The sequence below is a fragment of the Pongo pygmaeus genome, chromosome 19 (genome assembly GCF_028885625.2).
Source record: "Pongo pygmaeus isolate AG05252 chromosome 19, NHGRI_mPonPyg2-v2.0_pri, whole genome shotgun sequence".
Taxonomy (NCBI): Eukaryota; Metazoa; Chordata; class Mammalia; order Primates; family Hominidae; genus Pongo; species Pongo pygmaeus.
In genome coordinates this window covers 6,938,747-6,957,565 of record NC_072392.2, presented here as the reverse complement: position 1 = coordinate 6,957,565, position 18,819 = coordinate 6,938,747, and the positions used below count along the sequence as shown (strand labels likewise).

Sequence of the window (18,819 nt, the reverse complement as noted above, 5' to 3'; positions counted from 1 at the left end):
AGGGAGTCTCCTTTCCTTGGAGGAGTCAGGGAACACTCTGCTCCACCAGCTTCTTGTGGAAGGCTGGATATTATCCAGGCCTGCCCGCAGTCATCCGGAGGCCTAAACCCCTCCCTGTGGTGCTGTGCTTCAATGCTCACGCTCCTTGTCCACTTTCATGCTCCTCCCGTACTCCTGGTTCCTCTTTGAAGTTCGTCGTAGAGAGCGGTAGAAGAAATAGTGAAAGTCTTTGATCTTTCTTATCAGTGCATAGAAGAAAACACTGAGGTATGCTGCCTTCTCTCTCTACTTTGGCTACCTAAAAGGGAAGGGCCCCCGGTCCTGTGATCACGTGACTTGCTTCACCTTGTCAATCACTTAGAAGATTCACCCTCCTTATCCTGCCCCCTTGTCTTGTATGCAATAAATATCAGCGCACCCAGCCGTTTGGGGCCACTACCGGTCTCCGCGCCTTGATGGTAGTCGTCCCCTGGGACCAGCTGCTTTCTCTTTATCTCTTTGTCTTGTCCTTATTTATTATAATCTCTCGTCTCCGCACACGGGGAGAACACCCGCTAAGCCCCATAGGGCTGGACCCTACAAATAGTATTTTTTTTTTTTTTTTTTGAGACGGAGTCTTGCTCTGTTGCCCAGGCTGGAGTGCAGGGGCGCAATCTCGGCTCACTGCAAGCTCTGCCTCCCGGGTTCACGCCATTCTCCCGCCTCAGCCTCCCGAGTAGCTGGGACTACAGGCGCCCACCACCACGCCCAGCTAATTTTTTGTATTTTTAGTGAGACGGGGTTTCACTGTGTTAGCCAGGATGGTCTTGATCTCCTGACCTCGTGATCCACCCGCCTCTGCCTCCCAAAGTGCTGGGATTACAGGTGTGAGCCACCGTGCCCAGCCTACAAATAGTATTTTGTGGTGTCTGCTTTTTTCCCTCTTCATCAGTTTTGCTAGAGGTTTATCAATTGTATTGATCTTTTCAAGTAACTAGATTTTGGTTTCATTGATTTTCTCTACTGTTTTTCTGTTTTCAGCTTCATTGATATCTGCTCTTATCTTTGTTATTTCCTTTCTTTTGCTTGTTTGGAGTTTCTTTTGTGTTTCTTTTTCTAATTTTGTAAGGTGGGAACTTAGGTTATTGACTTAAGAGAACTTTCTTCTTTTTAACATAAGCATTTTATAATAAATTTATTTCTAAGTGGCCACTTAGAAAGGTGTGATAGCTCACGCCTGTAATCCCAACACTTTGGGAGGCTGAGATGGGTGGATCACTTGAGATCAGGAGTTCGAGACCAGCCTGGCCAACATGGTGAAACCCTGTCTCTACTAAAAATACAAATATCAGCATGCCTGTAATCCCAGCTACTTGGGAGGCTGAGTCAGGAGAATCGCTGGAACCTGGGAGGTGGAGGCTGCAGTGAGCCAAGATCATGCCACTGTACTCCAGCCTGGGCAACTAAGTGAGACTGTCTCAGAAAAAAAAAAAAAAATCTTTTTTTTATTGGGCAACAGGTCCCTAAGGCTCTGCTATTTTTTTCCTATTTTTTTTTCTCTCTGTTCCTCAGCTTGGGTAGTGTCTATGGATGTATCTTCAGATTCACTGACTCCTTTGTTATTCCATTCTGCTCTAGGTTCAACCATTGAATTTTTTGTTTCAATTATTGTACCTTTCAATTTTAACATTTTTATTTTTTAATTTTTAAAATTCTATTTATTTAATTTTTTTCAGATAGGTCCTTGCTATGTTGCCCAGGCTAGAGTGCAGTGGTGTGATCATGGCTTACTGCAGCCTTGACCTCCTGGCCTCAAGCAATCCTCCCACCTTAGCCTTCTCAATAGCTGAGACTACAGATGCACGCCACCATGCCCAGCTAATTTTTATTTTTATTTTTATTTTTGTAGAGACAGAGTCTCACTATGTTGTCCACGCTGGTCTTGAACTCATGGCCTCAAGTGACTCTCCTGCCTTGGGCTCTAAAAGTGCCGGGATTATAGGCATGAGCCACTGCACCTGGCCAGTTTTAATGTTTTTATTTGGCTCTTCTTTATAGCCTCTATTTCTTTACCAAGGCTTTCTATTTTAACATTTGTTTTAAGAGTGTTATCAATTGCTTACTCAAGCATTCTTATAATATCTGATTTAAAGTCTGTCAGAGAATTTCAACATCGTTGTCATCTTGGCACTGCCTTTTACCATCAGGTCAAACTTTTAGTTGTTCTTTATATGTCAAATGATTTTGGATTGTATTCTGGACATTTTATTTTATTTTATTTTATTTTTGAGATGGAGTCTTGCTCTGTCACCCGGGCTGGAGTGCAATGGTGCGATCTTGGCTCACTGCAACCTCAGCCTCCCGAGTAGCTGGGATTACAGGCGTGTGCCACCATGCCCAGCTAATTTTTGTATTTTTAGTAGAGACGAGGTTTCACCATGCTGGCCAGGCTGGTCTTGAACTCTTGACCTCAGGTGATTCACCCGCCTCGGCCTCTCAAAGTACTGGGATTACAGGCATGAACCACTGGGCCCAGCCTATTCTGAACATTTTAAATGTTAAGTTATGAGATTCTAGGTGTTGTTTAAATTCTATAGAGACTGTTCATTGAAGGGGCCAGCCCTTCCACACCTGTGGGTGTTTCTCATCAGGTGGGACGAGAGACTGAGAAAAGAAATAAGACACAGAGACAAAGTATAGAGAAAGAACAGTGGGCCCAAGGGACTGGCGCTCAGCATACGGAGGACCCATGCCGGCACTGGTCTCTGAGTTCCCTCAGTATTTATTGATCACTATTTCTTCCATCTCAGAGAGGGAGATGTGGCAGGACTATAGGGTAATGGTGGGGAGAGGGTCAGCAGGAAAACAGTGAGCAAAGATCTCTGTGTCATAAATAAGTTTAAGGAAAGGTGCTGTGGCTTGATGTGCACGTAGGCCAGATTTATGTTTGACTTTACACAAACATCTCAGTGCATTAAAGAGCAGTATTGCCACCAGCATGTCTCACCTCCAGCCATAAAGCGGTTTTCTCCTATCTCAGTAAATAGAACATACGATTGGGTTTTACACCGAGACATTCCATTCCCAGGGATGAGCAGGAGACAGATGCCTTCCTCTTATCTCAACTGCAAAGAGGCCTTCCTCTTTCACTACTCCTCCTCAGCACAGACCCTTTACGGGTGTCGGGCTGGGGTCTTTCCCTTCCCATGAGGCTATATCTCAGGCTATCACATGGGGAGAAACCTTGGACAATACCTGGCTTTCCTGGGCAGAGGTCCCTGCGGCCTTCCGCAGTGCACTATGTCCCTGGGTACTCGAGATTAGAGAATGGCGATGACTTTTACCCAAGTATACTGCCTTCAAACACATTTTTAACAGAGCACATCCTGCACAGCCCTAAATCCATTAAACCTTGAGTCAACACAGCACATGTCTCTACAAGCACAGGATTGGGGCTAGGGTTACAGATTAACAGCATCTCAAGGCAGAAGAATTTCTCTTAGTACAGAACAAAATGGAGTTTCTTATGTCTACTTTTTTCTACATAGACACAGTAACAGTCTGATCTCTCTTTCTTTTCCCCACAGTTGATATTTTTGTTTAGCAGGCAATTGACCTGGTTAGGTTGAGTCTGTATGTTCCACCACACCTCTGTAGGGTATGGTTCCAATGTCAGTTCAGTTCTAAAGCCTTTTGATATGTTATGTTCTCTTCTGTTTTTTTTTTAGATCTCTTTAGGTCTGTCATGGCTGTGTGCCACTCAGTGGTTAGTGTGCGGCATAAGCGGTAGTTTGTTCATGAGTTTAGATTTCAAAGTCTTTCGGATGCTAATTAGGATGAGATCCTTACAAGCACGGCTCAGTGGTCAGCCCTGGAGCTCATCAACAACTTTACGGTGTAGCTTTCCCAAGCACACAGATCTTCGTGGTCTCCCTGGTCCCCTCTGGTTTCCTGCAGCTCTTCTTTTTGGCTCTATCGTGAGAAACTCAAAGGTCTAAATGGAGGAAGGGCACAGAGAAAAAAAAATAACACAAAAGCATTCTCAATTTATTGGAACTGCGGCTCCCTTACACAGAGAGGAAGGTTCTTCTCCCTTAGAGTTTTGGCCTCTCCTGGCCCTAGTTGTCCCACTGCTGCCATTGCTGCCATGAGAGTGAGCATGGACATGCACACAAGAAAAGAAAGGGGGAGGCCGGACGCGGTGGCTCACACCTGTAATCCGAGTACTTTGGGAGGCCGAGGTGGGCGCATCACAAGGTCAGGAGATCGAGACCATCCTGGCCAACATGGTGAAACCCTGTCTCTATTAAAAATACAAGAATTAGCTGGGTGTGGTGGCATGCGCTTGTAGTCCCAGCTATCAGGAGGCTGAGGCAGGAGAATCGCTTGAACCCGGTAGGCGGAGGTTGCAGTGAGCCAAGATCCTGCCACTGCACTCGAGCCTGGACGGAGCAAGACTCCGTCACAGAAAAAAAAAAAAAGAAAAAGAAAAAGAAAAAGGAAAGAAAGGGGGAAAATCCACAGGAGATTTCTGTATTTCCTGTGAGTGTTGGGAGTTCCTCAAGCCAGGCTTAGAAGACATTTCCTGGAGCTCCCTCTATCCATGCTACAGTGTTCATTTTCAGAATTTTGGCCAAGCTGAACTCAGGTTGCGGAACCGTAGAAGAAAAAATGGTAAACTCGCTGCCAATTCAGTGGTACTTCAAATTCTGGTGTTTTTCTACAACAAACATGTTACAATTCATTTTTCAAGGTTTTCAATAAGCTGATGCATATGTTCTACCCACATTTTAGAGTTGTATTCAATGGGACAGAAAGGGTGGAATGTGTTTCCGTCATTTTACCTGGAACTGGAAGCCCTCAATAAATGTTTAAAGCTAAAAATAATACATTTTCTTTTTTCTTTCTTTCTTTTTTTTTGAGACAGAGTCTGGCTGTATCGCCCAGGCTGGAGTGCAGTGGCGCAATCTCGGCTCACTGCAAACTCCGCCTCCCGGGTTCACGCCATTCTCCTGCCTCAACATCCTAAGTAGCTGGGACTGCAGGCTCCCGCCACCATGCCTGGCCAATTTTTTGTATTTTCAGTAGAGGCAGGGTTTCACCATGTTAGGCAGGATGGTCTCGATCTCCTGACCTCGTGATCTGCCCGCCTCGGCCTCCCAAAGTGCTGGGATTACAGGCTTGAGCCACCACGCCCGGCCAAAGTAATACATTTTCTAAGATCAAAATGGAATTAAATATTAAATATATTAAATCAATAACAAAAAAAGTGGAAAAAAATTCCAAATATTTTGGAATTAAACAATATACCTCTAAATCACCTATGGATCAAAAAAGAAACCATAAGGTAAATAAGAAAATATTTTTAACTGAATGAAAATGAGAAGATGCTACATCCAAAACAGTGCTTAGATGAAATTTTACAACATTCAGTGCTTATACTAGAAAAAGAGAAAGGGCCAAAAATCAAAGAATCTAAGCTTTTACCTTAAGAGACCAGAAAAAGATGTTTATATCCAACGTACGAAAATGAAGAAAATAAGAGCGGAAGTCAATGAAATAAACAAACAAAATAAGGAAAATTAATTATACCAGAAACTGTTTCTGAAAAGATCAATAAAATTGATAAAATTGATAGAAAAAAAGTGTGAAGACATAAAATGCCAGTGTTGGCCAGGCACAGTGCTCATGCCTGTAATCTCAGCACTTTGGGAGGCCGAGGTGGGCAGATCACTTAAAGCTGAGAGTTTGAGACCAGCCTGGCCAACGTAGTAAAACCCCATTTCTACTAAAAATACGAAAATTGTCCGGGTATGGTGGCTCATGCCTGTAATCCCAGCACTTTGGGAGGCCAAAGCAGGTGGATCACGAGGTCAGGAGATCGAGACCATCCGGGCTAACACGGTGAAACCCCATCTCTACTAAAAATACAAAAAGTTAGCTCGGGCATGGTGGCGGGCGCCTGTAGTCCCAGCTACTCGGGAGGCTGAGGCAGGAGAATGGTGTGAACCTAGGAGGCGGAGCTTGCAGTGAGCTGAGACCGCACCACTGCACTCCAGCCTGGGCGACAGAGCAAGACTCCGTCTCAACAAACAAACAAACAAACAAACAAACCGAAAATTAGCTGGGCATGGTGGCCCACGCCTGTAATCCCAGCTACTTGGAAGACTGAGGCACAAGAATTGCTTGAATCTGGTAGGCAGAGGCTGCATGAATGGAGATCATGCCACTGCACTCCAGCCTGAGCAACAGAGTGAGACTCTGTCTCAAAAACAAACAAACCCCCAAATTGCCAGTGTTAAGAATGAAAGAAAATATAAATACAGATCCTACATACATCAAAAGGATAATATGAACAACTTTTTGCCAAAAAATTTGCCCATAAATAGAACAAAATGGACAAATTACTTGAAAGATACACATTACCAAAACTAAAAATGCAATAGGAAATCTGAACAGATTTACCTGAATTCAAATAAATTCACAATTTAAAATCTTTCAACAAAGAAAATGTCCAGTTTCAGATGACTTCTCTGATGAATTCTATCAACTATATAGGTAGAAATAATTAAATGGAGAAAAGTATTTTCTTTTTTTTTTGAGGTGGAGTCTCGCTCTGTTGCCCAGGCTGGAGTGCAGTGGCGCGATCTCAGCTCACTGCAACCTCCACCTCCCAGGTTCGAGCAGTTCTCCTGCCTCAGCCTCCCAAGTAGCTGGGATTACAGGCGCCCGCCACCACACCCAGCTAATTTTTGTATTTTTAGTAGAGACGGGATTTCACCATGTTGGTCAGGCTGGTCTTGAACTCCTGACCTCGTGATCCACCCGCCTTGGCCTCCCAAAGTGCTGGGATTACAGGCATGAGCCACTGCGCCTGGCCGAGAAAAGAATTTTCAATAAGTGGTGCTGGAACAACTGTATATATATGAAAAAATCTTATTCATAATGATCATAGATACACATCAAAGCTGAAACTATAAAAATTATCGAAGAAAAAACAGGCTCGGCATGATGGCTCACACCTGTAATCCCAGCACCTTAGGAGGCTGAGGTGGGAGGATTGCTTGAGGCCAGGAGTTTGAGACCAGGCTGGGTAACAATAGTGAGATTTGTTCTCTACACAATAAAATATTTAACTGGTGTGGTGGTGCATGCCTGTAGTCCTAGCTATTCAGGAGGCTGAGGCGGGAGGATCACTTGAGCCCAGGAGGGGCTGTTTCTCTTGGATTTTTGAAGTAGACAATCATGTCATTTACCAATAATGACAGTTTTCTTTCCCTTTCAACCTTCGTATGTTCCAATCACTTGTCTTTCTGTATGGTCTGGAAGAATCTCATGGAGAACTGGTGGCAAGAGCGTGCTTTCTCTTGTTCGTAGCTTAAAAAAAAAAAAAAAAAAAAACCTGACCAGTAGAGGTTCTAGGAGAGGGTAAGAATTCTCGGAAAATGTGGCGGAAGAGGGAAACGATCATTGTCAACAGTGAAAGGGGTCTCAGGGACAGAAGCATTTAGGAAAGAAAAGAAGATTGCTTGCCAAGACCTGGCAAATAAATCAGACTTTAGAAGGACAGGCTTGCCAAACTAAAACCACAACAGGTATTGAAAGGGAAATTCTGCAAGATTACCATTGTGAGCACGTTTTTATCAGTCTACTCATGATGGCAAAACCCAGTGCTTTTCTCACATGATTTTCATATGCACAAAAGGTCATGACATACCCAGGCGTCAGCATTGCAAACATCAGGGATGGAGTTGTTTTTCCTAGGGAGTCAGCAATTTATAGAAAATGCTCAATGTTTAACTTATTTTGAGGACTAGAAGGAGAACTATTTTTTTCGTGAAACCCGCAAGCAATTTATCAGCGAAATTCTGTCTGCTCCACCTTCACAATATATCCAGAATCACAACACTTCTGACCACCTCATTTCTCACCTGGACATGACAGCACCTTCTTACCTAGACTCTCTGTTTTCAGCTTGTTTCATCAAATTCACAACACAAAGGCCACACCGTTACAGTTAACATATAAGTCAGGTTATGTCATTCCTCTGCTCCATCCCCTTCAAAGTCTGCGTCTCTGACTCAGAGTAAAAACAAATCCTTAATAACAGCCAACAAAGCCCACATTTTCCCCCATCGCTCGTCTACTCTTCTCCTCCCTGACTCACTTCTCTATAAAATCTCTGGCAAGTCTGTCAAATGGATGATCCTTATACGCACCAGACATTCTGCCACCTCAGGGCCTTTGCACTTGCTCTGCCCTCTCCCTGGATCACTCTTCCTGCCAGAGCCCCTTGTGACTTGCTTCCTTACCTCCTTCAAACTTTGCTCAGATATCACCTTCCCAGTGAGGCCTTTCTTGACACTCTGGTATGGTTTGGATCTGTGTCCCCGCCCAAATCTCATCTTGAATTGTAATCCCCGATGTTGGAGGTGGGGCCTGGTAGGAGGTGATTGGATTATGGGATGGATTTCTCATGAATGGTTTAGCACCATCTCCTTGGTGCTGTTCTCATAATAGTGAGGGAGTTCTTGTGAGATCTGGTCTTTTTTTTTTTTTTTTTTTTTGACGGAGTCTTGCTCTGTTGCCCAGGCTGGAGTGCAGTGGCATGATCTCGGCTCACTGCAAGCTCCGTCTCCCGGATTCATGCCATTCTCCTGCCTCAGCCTCCCCAGTAGCTGGGACTACAGGTGCCCGCCACCCCACCCGGCTAATTTTTTGTATTTTTAGTAGAGACGGGGTTTCACCATGTTAGCCAGGATGGCCGTGAGATCTGGTCATTTAAAATCTGATCCCCTGTCTTTCTCTTGCTCCTGTTCTTACCATGTGAGGCACCTGCTCCCCCTTCATCTTCCACCGTGATCATAAGTTTCCTGAGGCCTCCCCAGAAACTGAACAGAGGCCGGCACCATGCTTCTTGCACAGCCTGCAGAACTACGAAGCAATTAAACCCCTTTCCTTGATAAATTACCAGGTCTCAGGTATTTATTTAGAGCAATGTGGGAATGGACTAATACATGCCCTATTCTTGAGGGACATTAAAAATTGACCCTATCTCATATCCCTGCTCTTTTTTCCATAAAGCACTATTGCCATGTGACTTATATATATTTTACTCATTTATTTTGTTTATTGGTGACCCGCTAGAAGGTAAGCTCTATGAAGGCAGGACTTTTTTGTCTGTTTACTTTTGAACTCCTGAACTCTGCCTCTTGGGAAGGAAAGTGCTTGGCATGCCATAGACTCAGTAAGTACTCAAATGGATGAACAAATGCGTATAAGAGTGAATGGACGTATGTTTATTGCAGAACTGTTTACAACAGCAAAGACTTGGAACCAACCCAAATGCCCATCAATGATAGACTGGATAAGGAAATTGTGGCACATATACACCATGGAATACTATGCAGCCATAAAAAAGTATGAGTTCATGTCTTTTGTAGGGACATGGATGAAGCTGGAAACTATCATTCTCAGCAAAGTAACACAAGAACAGAAAACCAAACACCATATGTTTTCACTCATAAACGGGAGCTGAACAATGAGAACACATGGACACAGGGAGGGGAACATCGCACACCAGGGCCTGTTGGGGGGTGGGACAAGGGGAGGGAGAGCATTAGGACAAATACCGAATGCATGCGGGCCTTAAAACCTAGGTGATGGGTTGATGGGTGCAGCAAACCACCATGCCACATGTATACCTATGTAACAAACCTGCACATTCTGCACATGTATCCCAGAACTTAAAAAAAAAAAAAAAGAAGCTTCAAATCCACTGAACCAGACTGAAAAAAAGAAGTGAGTGAATGGAGAAATATCATGTTCTTTTCATGGAAGATTCAACAATGTCAAAATGTTGATTATCTCCAAATTAATATGTGAATACACTGCAAGACTGTGGTAGACACACAGAGAGCTATCCAGGTCTCCCTTCTAGGAAGGATGGGGTGACCCACTGTGGGGAGTGTAACCTGCAGACAGCTGCTTCCTGAGGTCACATCCATGTCAGGGTTGACTGCCAGTGATTGAAGGAGCTGGTGCTCTACAGGACCCTGTGGCAGTCCAATGCTGGACAGCTCCCGGGGGTGACATTGTTTGAACCCAGAGCTCCCTGTTGGTTTGGTTGAAGCTCTCCAAAGTGCTGGGCTTCTCTCTCTGCCCAGCACTGTTTCATCCACTTTCCTTTTTGAAGTGCTAATCCCTAATAAATAGCTTGCACCCCAAATTCAGCCTCAACCTTGGCTTCCAAAAACCTAACCTGCAACATATACTAATCAAATACCAAATACCAAATAAAAACAAAACTGGAAATGACCTGGCCAGGCGCGGTGGCTCACACCTGTAATCCCTGCACTTTGGGAGGCTGAGGCGGGCGGATCATGTGAGGTCAGGAGGTCAAGACCAGACTGGCCAATATGGTGAAACCCCTCTCTACTAAAAATACAAAAATTAGCTGGGTTTAGTGGCGGGACCTGTAATCTCGGCTACTCAGGAGGCTGAGGCAGGAGAATCGCTTGAACCCAGGAGATGCAGTGAGCCGAGATTGTGTCACTGCACTCCAGCCTGGGCGACAGAGTGAGACTCTGTCTCAAAAAAATAAAAATAAAAATAAAATAATAAAATAAAAAAGAAAAGAAAAGAAAAAGAAAAAGAAACAGCTTAAATTTCTGATTTATTTCTGTCATTAGAGAAATGCTAAATAAATAAATTATGGTGCCTATGATGAAATGAGGTGCAGGTAGGTCAAGTACATTTTATAAACTGGTATGGAGAAATGTTCCTGATAGGTTGTTAACTCCAAAAAAAAAAAAAAAAAAAAGCACATAGCAGAACAGAACCCCATGTACATAGAAAATATAACCTAAAATGTATTTCTTCTCCTTCTCCACCTTGTAAGATACTCAGTTTCCTTCCTACTGAAAGGGATGTGTGCATGGATTCAGGGCAGCTCCCTTAGGGGCTGGGCAGGGATCATGGGATGAAATGGAATCCTGTTCATGAAGACAGCGCTTGTGCTGAGAGCCAGAGCAGGGTGCCAAACTGTCTCCTTACAAGCTGTGTGTGATCTTGGGCTCTGAGCCTTAGTCCATCATCCAAAATGCTTCCCCAGGTGCTTGCGGGGAATGGTTGTGGAAGGTAAATGTCTGGCATAATCCTATCACCGATTACTCAATAAAATTTGCTCTTTTCCTTGGCTTCTCCCGTCCTATTAGGGCCAAGAAGTTCTATTCTCTGGCACCCCCTTCCCTCCTTCAGAGTGGAGTGAGGCGAGCGAGGCCAGAGCTGAGAAGCCGAATGACTGGGACCCAGAGGATGCTGATGCCAGGGACTCAGGCCAGGATTGAGCAAGAGAACAGACTGGGCTTCTCTAGGATCAAAGGTGCGATGATGGAGACCCAACAATTCTGGGAAATGTAGAGGCAGGAAGTGAAAGGAAGTGTAGGGTAGAGGAGCAAGAGCAGATTGTACCTCTGATCCAGCCCTGCTCCCAGATGGTAAAAATGAGGAAGCTCCGAAAAGAGGAAAGGAAGTAGGCATGGCCTGGAGGAGGAGAGCAGAGCTGGCCTCAAACCCAACTCTCCCCACCCACACATGGTCTCTGTGTGTTCCAATCCCTGTTTATTCTCATTTACTGTCTAAAGTTGAGGAGATGGGATGCCCCAGATGATAGGGCTCCTGGGATTTCAGACCCAAGACCAGCAGGACTCCAGTCACCTCTACCCCAGCTCTCCAGGACACAGCGCTTCCAACTCTGAATGACGTCCCACCTCTGGTCCTTGCCGCACAACCAACGTGGGAATCACACCCTCCAGACCTCCCACAGGTAATGGTGCTGCAGGTGCCGGTGAGACCCAGGGGACAGGGAATGTCAGAGGAAGCAGGGAGAGGGGGACTTTGGGTCTTGGGTGGGACTAAATGAAAATAAATATAAGGCGGCAGTGTGGGATTTAATTACTATGTGGAGATTTGAGACTGTATTCCCTTCACTGGATTCTAGATTGGGTTACGGCAGCCACAATCCCCTGTCATAAACTAAGACTCTGGGAGCTGAGGCAGGAGAATCTTGTGAACCCAGGAGGCAGAGGTTGCAGTGAGCCGAGACAGCCTTGTTGCACAACAGCCTGGGCAACAAGAATGAAATTCCATCTCAAAAAGTAAATAAATAAAAATAAAAATAAATTAAGGCTCAAACTCAGCCTCATGGGTGGCCCATTTCCAGCCTTATCTTCACCCCAGCCCAGCCTTGCCCTAACCCCAATACTAACCCCAGCTTCTACATTTTTTTCTTTTTTGAGACTGAGTCTCACTGTGTCGTCCAGGCTGTAGTGCAGCAGCACAATCTCGGCTCACTGCCACCTCTGCATCCTGGGTTCAAGCGATTCTCCTGCCTCAGCCTCCCAAGTAGCTGGGATTACAGGTGTGCGCCACCACACCCAGCTAATTTTTGTATTTTTAGTAGAGATGGGGTTTCACCATGTTGGCCAGGCTGGTCTCAAACTCCTGACCTAAAGTGATCTGTCTGCTTTGGACTCCCAAAGTGCTGGGATTTACGTGTGTGAGTCACCACACCTGTCACCCCCCATCCAGCTCCTACTTTAACCCCAACCCCAGAATCAGCTTGGATCTTAACACCAGCCCAAAGCCAAAATTGAACCTCAACTCTATTCTGTTTCCAAATTCAGCACCAAAGTTAACCCCAATTCCATCCATGGCTCCAACGTGCATACTGACCCCAATCCTAGCATGAGACACAACCTCCAGTCCTGCCTGACTACTGGCCCGCTGGGTAGTCCTGGCAATGCATTTAGCTCCAACGTTACCCTCCAGTTTCACTCCCAAACTCAACTCAACCTCAGTTCTAACTCGACTGCAAACCCAGGCCCATTTCCATCTTAGCTTTAACCCTGGGCTCATTCTCACCCTGAGCCTCACCTCCCAACTCAACGTCAGCTCTGCCCTCGGCTCCAACCTAGTCCCAACCTCCTATTCCCCAGCTCCGCCCCAGCCTGGGCACCGGCCCTGCCTCCATTTCAGCTGTGACAACCTCAGAGCCGTGTTGGCCCAAGCATGACAAGGACGTATGAAAACTTTCAGTGCTTGGAGAATGAGGAGAAAGTCCAGGGGTTTAAAAATGGTAAGAGGAAAGGGGAAACTCTCCTAAAATGCCCTCTTTATATGTTTAGAAGGATTTCTCCTGTCATTTCTGTACCTCCACCACGTGCACTGGTGGGTCCTTACTCTGAGGAGGTCAGGCCCCAGCCTCTGACGGGCCTAGTGTGAAAGAGGATGCAAGGTCTCTAGAAAGACTGGGACAGGGAGGATCACAGTGGACCCAGCTTCTGATGCTCTGTGGGGTGGGGATGAGAGCTGCGCATTGGTGGAGGGGAAGATAAGTAGTTGGGTTTGGAAGGAAACTCATTTGTGAACCTGACTGTCCAGCAGGTAGGTGAGCATAAGCCGTGAAGGGCCTGGCTGCCCCCAGCTCTCCCTGTGTCCTCCTGCCCCTGCCCCCAACTCTGACCATGGGACCCCTCATATCGCTATCACGTGGGTCCCCAGGGGTGTGAGGGGCCTGGTGACTGAGGACTTGTGCTGGTCCCTGAAGTCAAAGGCCTGGGCATCCCCCACCCCAAAATCCTCCTTGTCCAACCCTCCTCTGGCATCCCCTGTGCCCGGCCCTCCTCACTAGACAGCTCCCTGGGCCCTCTCCTTCTCCCGTCTCCGTCGTGTCTGGACCCTCCTCATCCTGACACCCTCCCCTTTTGCAGGACCGCCTCCTCTCCAGTCCCTCCTGCAGCATCTCCGCTCTGGGCCCTGCCTTCTCCTGCTGTCCCTGGGCCTCGGCCTCCTGCTGCTGGTCATCATCTGTGTGGTTGGATTCCAAAGTGAGGGTCACGGGTGGACAGGGAAGAGAGAAATAATGGGGTAGAAGATAAATAATGGGGTGCTACAGTAGGGCAGTGGCGGGGCGATGGTGAGGTCCACAGGAGCAATGCAGGGCACAGTGTTGGGGCAGCTGTGGAGATGACAATGGGGCATGATGAGGGCAATGCTACCAACAGTCATGGGGGTCACAACAGAGCCACTGAAGCACTGATGGGGGCACTGATGGAGTGATTGATGGGAATGGTGGGGGGGCACTGATGGAGTGATTGATGGGAATGGTGGGGGGGCACTGATGGAGTGATTGATGGGAATGGTGGGGGGGCACTGATGGAGTGATTGATGGGGACGGTGGTGGGGGTACAAATGGAATGATTGATGGGAATGGTGGGGGGCACAGATGGAATGATTGATGGGAATGGTGGGGGGGCACAGATGGAGTGATTGATGGGAATGGTGGGGGGCACTGATGGAGTGATTGATGGGGGCGATGGTGGGGGCACTGATGGAGTGATTGATGAGAACGGTGGTCGGGGAACTGATGGAGTGATTGATGGGAATGGTGGGGGGCACTGATGGAGTGATTGATGGGGACGGTGGTGGGGATACAAATGGAATGATTGATGGGAATGGTGGGGGGGGCACAGATGGAATGATTGATGGGAATGGTGGGGGGGGCACAGATGGAATGATTGATGGGAATGGTGGGGGGCACTGATGGAGTGATTGATGGGAATGGTGGGGGGGCACTGATGAAGTGATTGATGGGGACGGTGGTGGGGGCATAGATGGAGTGATTTATGGGAATGGTGGGGGGCACTGATGGAGTGATTGATGGGGACGGTGGTGGGGACACTGATGGAGTGATTGATGGGGACGGTGGTGGGGGCACTGATGGAGTGATTGATGGTAATGGTGGGGGGGCACTGATGGAGTGATTGGTGGGGACGGTGGTGGGGGCACAGATGGAGTGATTTATGGGAATGGTGGGGGGGCACTGATGGAGTGATTGATGGGAACGGTGGGGGGGGCACAGATGGAGTGATTTATGGGAATGGTGGGGGGCACTGATGGAGTGATTGGTGGGGACGGTGGTGGGGGCACAGATGGAATGATTGATGGGAATGGTGGGGGGCACTGATGGGGTGATTGGTGGGAACAGTACGTAGTGCACTGATGGAGTGATTGATGGGAACGGTGGGGGGCACTGATGGAGTGATTGATGGGGACGGTGGTGGTGGGGCACTGATGGAGTGATTGATGGGGACGGTGGTGGGGGTAGTGATGGAGAGAGTTGATGGGCCCATAATCAGGATGGCTGCTGGCTTTGTCACTGATTAGCTGGGTTATGTACTCAAATTACTTCACCTCTCTGAGGCTTAGTTTCCTCATCGGCAATATTGAACAATAATAGCGCCTGCCCCACTGGGTTGCCGTGAGGACCCAATAAGGCAATGCTTATGGAGGGCCCTGCTTGATGCTGGCACAGAGGACCCGATGAATCCCAGCACTAACCTTCCCATCCACCTGTTTAGATTCCAAATTTCAGAGGGACCTGGTGACCCTGAGAACAGATTTTAGCAACTTCACCTCAAACACTGTGGCTGAGATCCAGGCACTGACTTCCCAGGGTAAGCCTGGCTTGGATGGGGCTCTGGGCTGGGGCCAGGCCAGGGGGAGGAAATTGACCCCTAAGCCAAGTCTCCATGTCCTCCAGGCAGCAGCTTGGAAGAAACGATAGCGTCTCTGAAAGCTGAGGTGGAGGGTCTCAAGCAGGAACGGCAGGCAGGTGAGAGACCCTCCGAGTATGGGTGTGGGGGGCTAGGCTCTCACAGTGGAGGTGGGAACAGGCTCCTAGTGCTGAACTGCCCTCCCTTTCAGCCAGCAGCTTGAAAGGCAGCATGCAGGCCGGGCGCAGTGGTTCACGCCTGTAATCCTAGCAGTTTGGGAGGCCGAGGCAGGTGGATCATGAGGTCAGGAGTTGGAGACCAGCCTGATCGACATGGTGAAACCCCGTCTCTACTAAAAAAAATACAAAAAATAGCTGGGTGTGGTGGTGGGCGCCTGTAATCTCAGCTACTAGGGAGGCTGAGGCAGGAGAATTGCTTGAACACGGGAGGCAGAGGTAGCTGTGAGCCGAGATCGCACCATTGCCCTCCAGCCTGGGCAGCAAGAGTGAAACTCTGTCTCAAAAAAAAAAAAAAAAAAAAAAAAAAAAAGAAAGAAAGAAAGGCAGCATGCTTTCTCTGCAGAGCAGGCTGGAGAGACAGGGTTGCAGAGGAATCCAAAGCAGATTTGATGGCTGCATCTGGCCATGATGTAGAGGGGAGGTGGGGGCGGGAAGGAACGTTCCTGGGCTTGGCCCTGTGCAGGGGTATCTGAGCTCCAGGAACACACTAAGCAGAAGACACACCTAGGCCACTGTCCCCACTGCCCATCTGTGTGTGTCCCAGTTCATTCTGAAATGCTCCTGCGAGTCCAGCAGCTGGTGCAAGACCTGAATAAACTGACCTGCCAGGTGGCCACTCTCAACAACAATGGTGAGGAAGGTATGGGGAGTACTCGGCCCTGCTTTTCTGCTCATGGCCCACTGGGCAGAGCCTCAGCCTCTCCACCCTATTTCTCCCCACTCAGCCTCCACTGAAGGGACCTGCTGCCCCGTCAGCTGGGTGGAGCACCAAGACAGCTGCTACTGGTTCTCTCGCTCTGGGATGTCCTGGGCTGAGGCTGAGAAGTACTGCCAGCTGAAGAACGCCCACCTGGTGGTCATCAACTCCAGGGAGGAGCAGGTGAGGGCTTCTGGTACTCAGTTCCCAAGACATGTCCCATTTAGGGAAATGGTTCTTAAGCTTGGCCGCACATTGGAATCATCTGGGAGCTTCCAGAATGACTGTCATCTGTGCCACACCCTCAGCGATTTAATAGGCCTGAGCATCCAGAGAAACATCTCCAAACTCCTCAGTTGATTTAACGAAGAGCTAAAGTTGAGAATCACTAGTTTAAGGAGTTGGCTGGGATGGGGAGAAGTCACCACTGCCCTTCTGTCACCCCAGAATTTTGTCCAGGAACATCTAGGCTCCACATACACCTGGATGGGCCTCAGTGACCCTGAAGGAGCCTGGAAGTGGGTGGATGGAACAGACTATGCGACCGGCTTCCAGTGAGTGCACCCTGGCTCTCTGTGCCAATGTTCTCCGTTAGCGTTTCCCCCAGGGATCTGACTGGCAGCCTCTCCTCCCCTGAACAGAATTCGACTCCATCTACCCTTCCTAGCTTGCTGTTGTCTTTTCCTCTCAGGAATTGGAAGCCAGGCCAGCCAGACGACTGGCAGGGGCACGGGCTGGGTGGAGGCGAGGACTGTGCTCACTTCCACCCAGATGGCATGTGGAATGACGACGTCTGTCAGAAGCCCTACCATTGGGTCTGTGAGGCTGGCCTGGGTCAGACCAGCCAGAAGAGTCACTGAGCTGCCTTTGGTGGGACCACCCGGCCACAGAAATGGCGGTGGGGAGGAGGACTCTTCCCACGACCTCCTCGCAAGACCGCTCTGGGAGAGAAATAAGCACTGGGAGATTGGAAGCACTGATAACATTTTGAACTTTTTTCTCCTTAATTTTAAAAAGATGGTATAGTGTTCTTAAGCTTTTATTTTTTTTCCAACTTTTGAAAGTCAACTTCATGAAGGTATAATTTTTACGTGATAAAAATGCACTCATTTAAAGAGTAGAGATGACTTTGACAAATATGTGTGCCTGGGTGCCTACCACTCCGATCGCAATAGATAACATTGCCATCGCCCCCACCAGTCCCCTCATGCCTCCGGGCAGTCCAACCACTTCCCTGTTTCCAGGCCAGCGATCTACTTTTTTTTCACTATTTATTGGCCTTGCCTCTTCTAGAGCTTCTAGAACTTCATATAAGTGAAATCATACCCTCTCGTGTATATACTTCATATGAGTGAATATATACTCTCGTGAGAACTTATGCACTTTGTGTTGCTTGATTTTTGGCAATCTAAAAATGACAGAGTGGAGAAGCCAGGTGAAGCCTTCGAAAGTCCTATGTGATTGAGAAAATAGCATTTTCTTCTCATATAGATTTGAGTTCAAATCTTTTCTGTCACTTAAAGATGGTATAAACTTAGGATGATTAGGAAAAGCCATTGTTTAATTTCTCTGAAGATCCCAGAGTTGTTGGGAGATGTAGATAAGATCCCCAGGTGTATTGGTTAGCAATTGGTGTGTAACCACCTCAAAGCTCAGGGCTTATACAATAAGCATTGATTATAGCTCATGAGGCTATAGGTCTAGTCTGGCCAGGTTTGGGTCATCTTGGCTGGGCTTGTTCATGCGTCTGCGGTCACCTGGTGGGTTGGCTTGGGGTTGGCTGGTCTAGGGTAGCCTTGCTCCCATGTCTCGTAATTGGCTGGCTCTGGGCTGGGACAATGGGGATGACTGGGCCACATTAGCTTAGCCTGGCCTTGTTCATGGAATGGCCGGGTAGGGGTCCAAGAGAGAAACTGGAAGAGTGCAAGGACTTCAGAGCCTTGCTTGGAACTGAAGCATCATTTCTGCTGCATCCTATTGGCCAAAGCAGATTACAAGGCTGCCCAGGTTCAAGGGCCAGAGAAATAGATTCCCCCTTTTGGTGGGGGGTGGGGGGGGATCTACAAAGTCATCCTGTGTAGAGAATGGATATAGAGAGGGGTGGAGATTTCTGTTCTTTCAATCAATCCAGCATATACCAGGGGAAGCATCTCAGCTATTTTGATTTTTTTTTTCTTTTTTTTTTTTGAGATGGAATTTCCCTCTTGTTGCCCAGGCTAGAGTGCAATGGCATGATCTCAGCTCACTGCAACCTCTGCCTCCCAGGTTCGAGTGATTCTCCTGCATCAGCCTCCCGAGTAGCTGGGATTACAGGACCCTGCCACCATGTCTGGCTACTTTTGTGTTT

The 18,819-nt window shown here is 47.6% G+C and overlaps 1 protein-coding gene across 2 annotated transcripts; it reads left to right on the top strand.

Annotated features, from left to right (window-relative positions):
- On the top strand, window positions 1-17,592 carry CLEC10A (C-type lectin domain containing 10A). 2 transcript variants are annotated; one of them, XM_054459023.2, is made up of 11 exons: window positions 1-267; window positions 11,196-11,362; window positions 11,625-11,806; window positions 12,978-13,117; window positions 13,752-13,868; window positions 15,402-15,497; window positions 15,584-15,655; window positions 16,320-16,406; window positions 16,501-16,655; window positions 16,920-17,026; window positions 17,164-17,592. In XM_054459023.2, exons 4-11 carry the CDS (start codon window positions 13,051-13,053, stop codon window positions 17,330-17,332), a joined length of 870 nt encoding a protein of 289 aa, XP_054314998.2. In that variant the 5' UTR covers window positions 1-267; window positions 11,196-11,362; window positions 11,625-11,806; window positions 12,978-13,050; the 3' UTR covers window positions 17,333-17,592. The 2 variants fall into 2 exon arrangements, with proteins under 2 accessions (XP_054314998.2, XP_054315000.2); XM_054459025.2 differs by lacking the exons at window positions 1-267; window positions 11,196-11,362 and having other exon boundaries at window positions 11,588-11,806.
- Window positions 17,593-18,819: the final 1,227 nt, after the last annotated feature.

What these genes read in the sequence shown, in the direction of transcription:
- CLEC10A (XM_054459023.2), top strand. Translation starts at nt 13,051, where the DNA reads ATGACAAGGACGTATGAAAACTTTCAGTGCTTGGAGAATGAGGAGAAA. An exon ending in CTGTGTGGTTGGATTCCAAA is followed by an intron (nt 13,869 to 15,401) that starts GTGAGGGTCACG and finishes CCACCTGTTTAG; the next exon opens with ATTCCAAATTTCAGAGGGAC. An exon ending in CAAGCAGGAACGGCAGGCAG is followed by an intron (nt 15,656 to 16,319) that starts GTGAGAGACCCT and finishes TGTGTGTCCCAG; the next exon opens with TTCATTCTGAAATGCTCCTG.